The sequence below is a fragment of the Oryctolagus cuniculus genome, chromosome 5, assembly GCF_964237555.1.
Source record: "Oryctolagus cuniculus chromosome 5, mOryCun1.1, whole genome shotgun sequence".
In the NCBI taxonomy this organism is placed as follows: domain Eukaryota; kingdom Metazoa; phylum Chordata; class Mammalia; order Lagomorpha; family Leporidae; genus Oryctolagus; species Oryctolagus cuniculus.
The window spans coordinates 141,288,720-141,296,387 of NC_091436.1; the positions used below are offsets into that span (position 1 = coordinate 141,288,720).

Consider the following 7,668-nt stretch of genomic DNA (forward strand, 5'->3'; position numbering starts at 1 on the left):
AAGATGGCCCAACTGTTTGGGCCCCTGTACCCATGAGGGAGACCTGATGGAGTTCCTGGCTCCTGGCTTTGGCTTGGCCCTACCCCAGCCATTGTAGCTTTTTGGGGAGTGAACCAGCATAAATCTTTAAAATATTTATATTTTACTTTTAATTAAAATAATGGTAAACAAACAAAAATAATCTGCCTAAGTGTGAAAAATAAGACATTTTTAAACAATTGAGAATATTTCTCATAGGATTTATAAACTGCTCTCTTGCCAATAGTTGCACCAAATTCCACCACTGTTTTTAATTAAGAGCATGCTACTTTGGGTTCATTAGGATTCTGCTAGGAAATAAATTCTCTGTTTATATTTGGTACTGATTTTACATGGCTGTCTTCTCCATAAGTGAATGCTATTAAGGCAAATGGTGTTTTCTTCATAGCTGTTACCAGAAACTCCACGATCTCTTAGAGCACTAGCTCAATAAATGCTGACAGCATGGCAAATGGATGGGCAAATGACTGGTTGGTGAAGAGATACTCTATTATACTCTTAATAGCATAAGTATAGAGACTCACTCTCTCCCCATTAGTCTCTTTACTGCCCCTCTGACATCTTTGTTTCGGAGGGTATAGATTAGAGGGTTAAGACTTGGTGTCACAACAGTATAAAAGAGGGCAATGAACTTGCCTTGGTCTTGAGAATTTTCTGATGGTGGCTGGAGATATATACACATGACTGGAATGAAAAAGAGTGATACAACCAGCAGATGGGCGCCACATGTCCTAAAGACTTTCTGAAATCCAGTGGTGGATTGCATTCTCAATACAACCTGGGCAATGGCACCATAGGAAGTAAAAATGAGAAGTAGAGGTATGAGAACAAAAATGGAGCTGGTGATCATGAGAGTCAGTTGATTAGCATGAGTATCAACACAAGATATTTGCAGCAGTGCTGGAACTTCACAGAAAAAGTGATCCACTTGGCGATGTCCACACAGGGGTACCCAGAAGGTAAAGAGGGAATGAAGGGCTGAGTTGGTAAAACCACATATCCAAGAAACCACAGCCAGTGCATGGCAAAAACGAGGGTGCATGATGGCAGTGTAATGCAAAGGTCTGCATACTGCTGCATAACGGTCATAGGACATCACCACCAAAAGGACACACTCTGTGGCTCCCAATGCAAGGACAAAGTAAAGCTGAATCATGCAGCCAATGTAAGAGATGGTCTTCTCTGGGCCCCAGAGGTTAACCAGCAACTGAGGGATGGAGCTGGTGGTGTAGCAGAGATCCAGAAAAGAGAGGTTTGAGAGGAAGAAGTACATAGGAGTGTGCAGATGGGAGTCCAGGTATGAGAGGATGATGATGAACAGGTTGCCTATGAGTGTCATCAGGTAGAAAATCAAGATCACCACAAAGAGAACAACTTCCAGGTGAGGCCAACTTGAAAAGCCCAGTAGAATAAAATAGCCTTGAGAACTATAGTTCATTTTTGCCATCAGTCATTCATTTCTTGTTTCCTGAATAAAAAAGTGAAGAAATAATCTGAGACTCATAGGGATGCATGTACAAGAAAAAAATTGCCCTTTAGAAGGATCTACTACTCTTCAATTCCAGGACAATTTGAGCAGTAAGAGAACCTAAAATAAGTTAAACATAAGAATCCTCAAAAAAGAAAATAATTTGAATGAGCATTTGGCTTAACCATGTTAAAGATCGGTTGAGATGTCTGCAATCTGTGTCAAAATACCTCATTTTGAATCCCAGCTCTATTTTCAGTTCTTATTTTCTGTTGGTACATGCTTTTTGAGACAGCAGTTAATGGTTCAAAGAGATCAGTCTCTGTAATACACGTGATAGATCTGGATTGAGTTTTTAGTTCCCAGCTTCTGCCTAACCCAGTCTTACCATTATAGGCATTTGGGAAGTTAACCAGCAGATGGGAGCTCTCTCTCTGTCTTTCCACTTCCATCTCTCCCTCCCTCCATCTCTTCTTCCTTCTGTCTCTATCTCACAAATAAATAAATATAAAAACCTTTAGCTGTTATGAGTTGAGCTGCAATAAACATAGGGTACAGATAACTCTTTTTTTGATTTTTTTTTTTTGACAGGCAGAGAGGATAGTGAGAGAGACAGAGAAAGGTCTTCCTTTTTGCCGTTGGTTCACCCTCCATGGCTGGCGCGCTGCGGCCAGCGCACCGCGCTGATCCGAAGGCAGGAGCCAGGTGCTTCTCCTGGTCTCCCCTGGGGTGCAGGGCCCAAGCACTTGGGCCATCCTCCACTGCCTTCCCGGGCCACAGCAGAGAGCTGGCCTGGAAGAGGGGCAACCGGGACAGAATCCGGCACCCTGACGGGAGTAGAACCCAATGTGCCGGCGCTGCTAGGTGGAGGGTTAGCTTAGTGAGCCATGGGGCTGGTCAAGGTACAGATAACTCTTTCATGTGTTGATTTCATTTCATTTGGGTATACTCTCTGGAGTGCGGTGACTGAGTTATATAGCAGATCTATTTTCATATTTCTGAGGAATCTTCATACTGTCTTCCATTATGGTACACAATAGCTAAGATATAGAATCAACCCAGATGTGCATCAATAGATACCTGGATTAAAAAGTAGTGGTGTATATAAAGTACCAAATACTGTTCTGTGGTGGGAAGACACCGTGTTCTTAAAGTAGTAATTATGAAATGTATAAAGTTTGTACTCCTTAAATAAAAAGAGAATGAAATCCCGTGTTTTGCAACAAAGTGGATGCAACTGGAAGCCATTATGCTTAGTGAAATAGGCAGCCCCAAAATGACAAATATCATGTTTCCCTGATTTATGGCAACTAATATACAGAGTACAATAAAATGTAATGTTTATGAGCAAAATTGACATTTTGAGTTTTGACTCTTGTTTGCAGTCCTTTTCTATACTCTTGAGGCTCAGTGGTTTTTCTACTTACTACTTGTTGAATTCTTTATTTAGTGGAGGGTGAAGCTTGTGATTATAAAATGAACTGAAAGTAGGTCATGGAAAAATTTAAAAAAATAATAAAGAAAGGAGAAGAAAAGGAAGGAAAGTGGGTGGAGGGAGGGAGCATGGGAAGTATCATTATGCTCTTAAATCTGTGTATATGAAATACATGAAATTTGTTCACCTTATATAAATACTTTTTAAAATTTAAAAATGCAGTAATGAATAAATGAATAGTGAATACAAAGTTATTTCATACACAAGAAACCTAATTAATAAAGAAGGAATGATAGAGTTCCAAACACATAGAGTATGCAAAACTACTAGATTAAAAATTTGATGAAGAATGGGATATTTACACATCCGAAAATATCTCTTCCAAATTTGCTTGTCAATGAAACAGTGAAAAATACAAACGTTATAGCAGAAAAAAACCAGTGGTTTTGGTTATGGACAAACCATAACCTAGTTATCAATGTTAATATCAAAAATGTTTTGACAAACCAACATGATGATGTAATATTGTCATGAGGCTTCTAATGTTATTGTTCTGAAGAAAACATGATGTCATTTCAGGGGCATTCCTGGAGAACATGCACAGTCTCATTTAATAATGAAAAAAAAAAGAGAAAACACAAATTAAGATAAAATACATTACCAATACTAATAGAAAAATATATTCAACGAGAATAAAGGGTGATGACCTAGTCCAAATAAAAGGTGTCCATTAAGATACGGTACCTAATGTGTGATTTTGAACATGAAACAAACTATTGGAGACAACTGGGGACATTTTGGTATGGAATTATTTAGATAATAATATTGCATCTGTATTCAACTTGTTAATTTTGATAATTGCAGCGGTTATGTAAAATCTTATCTTTGTTTTTAGACATTGATCACTGAAGTATTGAAGAGTAGAGGAACATCAAGACCACAACTTTCTTTCAAATCATCTAGAGAAAGATGATAGATGGATAGAAAGATGGATATAAAAATTGATGATAAAGCTTTTGTGGGAAAAATATCTGCTGATGCTCAATTCAATTAAAGGGTAAATAGAGTTCTTTGAATGCTTTTTAAACTATTCTATAAGATCAAAATTTACCATAGTAAAAAAATTACAGAAAATAAACATAAAACATTTTTATGTTAATTCAGATATTTGTCTTATAGAAAAAAAAACTGTTGTCTTCTACTCATCTATCCTATGGTGACATCTGGGTAAACTATACAAAATTCTCAATCTGACTGGGGAAGAAAATTTCCATGAAAAATGAATAATTGTTCAGGCTGAATATCAGTTGTCTTTCAGCATTTTCATATCCTTGTATGAAACATAACAATGGCAATCTCAATAGTCTTATGTGTAGATGAAAAGACAGAATGAAGAGTATCATATTCAGTACAGGTTTGAAAATGTTTACATTGGGTAAAATATATTCAGCTTAACTTAAATGTTCTTAAATAAAGATACCATATTTTCTTATCTTTGATGTGTTTCTTTGTATTAACAACTTATTTCTAAAATGAAAAATAAAACATAAATTATGATATCAACAAAAAATACACAAACATATGCACATCAGCTCATGGGTATTCATGATATGAACAAAACTGATCATCTGGGACATGTTATATTAGCCTTGAAAGGATGTGTAATGCAATTGAATTTGAAAACAGAAAATATTATTGAAAGGAAGATAAAAATTCAATGATGAATCAAAGAAGAAGGAAAGGTGTATGTGAAATGTGGAGGAATCTGATTACAGTATTTAGTGTTAAAAGTGTGTATGCCACAGGGCTGAGAAATCTGAACCATAGAGCCTGAAGAAGTTTTCTATGAGATTTCTTTTTCTTTAGGGATATAACTGAGACAATACCTGAATTATGAGAATAAGTTATGACTAATGTGCATTTTATTGCTCATTTGGAAAAATAATTCTGAATATTTAATGAAGCATTAACTTGCTTTTTTATCACTTAATATATTGTTCTTAGTGAATTTTTATTTAAAAATAAAGTGCATATCACAAATAAATTCATATGACTCTTCAGTGACTCTTTCCTGCAGAGTTTCAGTCTTTTATAGGAAACATTAATATTTCTTTTTTTATATTCATTGTGATAAAATATATTGACTCCTGCTTAGGTGTCCTTTTTTCTTTTCTGAATATTTTGCCTCCTCTAACCTTGTCACATCTTTATCCTTTCCACCTCCCACAGCCATTCTTATTCACATTTCTTATTAAGTTAAGGCACAAGAGGAAAGAGATTATAGTAAGACATCTGTGGTAATCACTTCTTGAGGAGGAGGTAATCTCATAATTACATTTGTTTGACAAATTACAACTCTTGTAAAAAATGTCAAGAGTAGCTAATTGGAAGAAAGCTGGTAACATTCTTTGGCCCCAAGACTACAAGTCTGATTCCAGACTTTGCAACTCTGTACAGTGTTGATAATGTATATAACCGTTAACCAGTTATTACACTAGTCTCAACTATTTGTATGATTTGAAAACCATACAGGATAGCAAGTCAATACATTTTCGAATAAGAACTTTTTAAAAGCTACTCAGCATGTAGGATCTCTGTTCTTGATGTGTTGTACTATGTGAATTAACAGTATAACTAGTACTCAAACAGTACTTTATATTTTGTGTTTCTGTGTGGGTGCAAACTGTTGAAATCTTTAGTTACTACATACTAAATTGATCTTCTGTATATAAAGATAATTGAAAATGAATCTTGATGTGAATGGGATGGGAGAGGGAGTGGCAGATGGGATGTTTGAGGGTGGGAGGGTGGTTATGGGGGGGGGGGAAGCTGCTGTAATCCAAAAGCTGTACTTTGGAAATTTATATTTATTAAATAAAAGTTTTAAAAAAGCTATGGTTAAATAAGAAATAGCAAAGGTCAAATAGAAAATTATGAAGATTACTTGATTTAAAAGTCATTGCCATTTGTGGAATGACAAATTTTCCCTAAGATTTTTTAAAAATTCCCTAGAATGGAGATAATGCATCATGAACATATGGAACCCAATATTGTACTTCCTCTGATGCAGATAAAATTTTCTTCTTTCTTCAACATTCAACTCCAGAAATTAGTACATTAACTAAAGCCAAGTGACAGCTAAAATATATATTTATCTATTATATGAATTGTACTTGAACAGTCTCATAGAGAGGGATTAGAAAGGAATCTAACAGAAGGAACCAAAAATACAAGATGCAAGTAGGCGTTTATGATTATGTCTTTGCTATGTATATCTGGAAATCAGTCACTATACAATGAAAAGTGGTCTATTTCCTCCATCCCCATAACTAGACAACATGTTTTTATTATCATATTATTCCATTTGTACTCTTACCTAGTGCTTAAGCAGTACTTGAACAACTCCTTTCTCTTGTGTTCTGTCGGTGCCTGTCCACAATACTTTTGTGTTGTTTTCCCTAACTATGTCCTCATCATGTGTATACTGTAGTCTGTTCCCTGATTTCCTTGAAATTGTCAATGGAAATGACTATCTACCTTATACATTCTACTCCACAGATTGAGGAAAGCAGAGTCTGAAAATAACCATTATTATTATGCTAGAAAGAGAAAACACTGAGCACTGAGTCTAATAAAAGAATTTGATTTTAGCCATAGAAAGGCACTCATTAGAGCACTCCATGTACCTGGGAGTAGATCCCTATTTTAGAGGAAATAAGGTCTCTATGGAAACAAGACTACAGCTTATTTTCTTTGACTGGGGCCATTGGGAGCATGAATCCCAAAGTGTTAATTAATGTTCTTCAAGGAATTGTCTTGGTTAGAACAATTTCACAAGAATGCAGCATGATACTGCCTTGTTGTACCAAGGTGACTATATATATATATATATATATATATATATATATATATTCATCACTGAGAAAAGCAGGGAATTTAATGGATTGTCTTGAGTTACCTGAAATTCCTTCCTCAATTCCTCATCATGCTAAGGGATAAATTAGAAAGCTAATTGTATGAGTACCTTCTATTTATGTAAATTTTGATACAGATTATGTTCAAATATATATATATATTATTCAAAACTTCTAAAACTTTATTATAGAACTCATACCCAATACTTAAAACTTGTCATGAAGTTAATTAACATTCATGAGAGCAAATTAATGGTTTAGTATTGAATTAATATGTTGAGAATTCAACATAATATGTAGTAACAATATAAACACTTGTAAGAAAAATGCCATTGGACTTTTTTGGCTTATGTTCTGCTATAATCAGAATCTAAAATAAAAAATGAATGGAAATTCTCATGCCATTCTAAAGAAAAATCAACTATAACTAAGATGCACTATGAAAAATAACAAATCACCTGGTGGTGATAACAATTCTTTAGTTTGGAAAAAAATTCAGTCACTTTAAAATTTCTCATTACTGGCTAATTGCCAAAAAAGAGATATTTAAATTTTACACACACAAACACACACAAGATTCTTTGGTGTTGAAATTATAGTTTTCATCAATTTTATTACTTAATATGTCTTTTACATAATTTAGTCTTAACATACACAGAAATGTGTAAATTTATTTTGAGGAGAAAACCCTACACACAGTTCATGTGATTGTTTTCTTAAATTATCATCTTTCGGGGCCAGCATTGTAACAATCGGGTAAAGCCTCCACCTGCAATTCAGGCATCTGTTATGGACACTGTTTTGAGTTACAG

General features: G+C 34.8%; 1 protein-coding gene across 1 annotated transcript; it reads right to left on the reverse strand.

Moving 5' to 3' along the window:
• Positions 1-559: 559 nt before the first annotated feature.
• LOC100337810 (olfactory receptor 2J3) lies at positions 560-1,486 on the reverse strand. Its single transcript, XM_002714362.4, has one exon. It carries the CDS (start codon positions 1,484-1,486, stop codon positions 560-562), a length of 927 nt encoding a protein of 308 aa, XP_002714408.4.
• Positions 1,487-7,668: the final 6,182 nt, after the last annotated feature.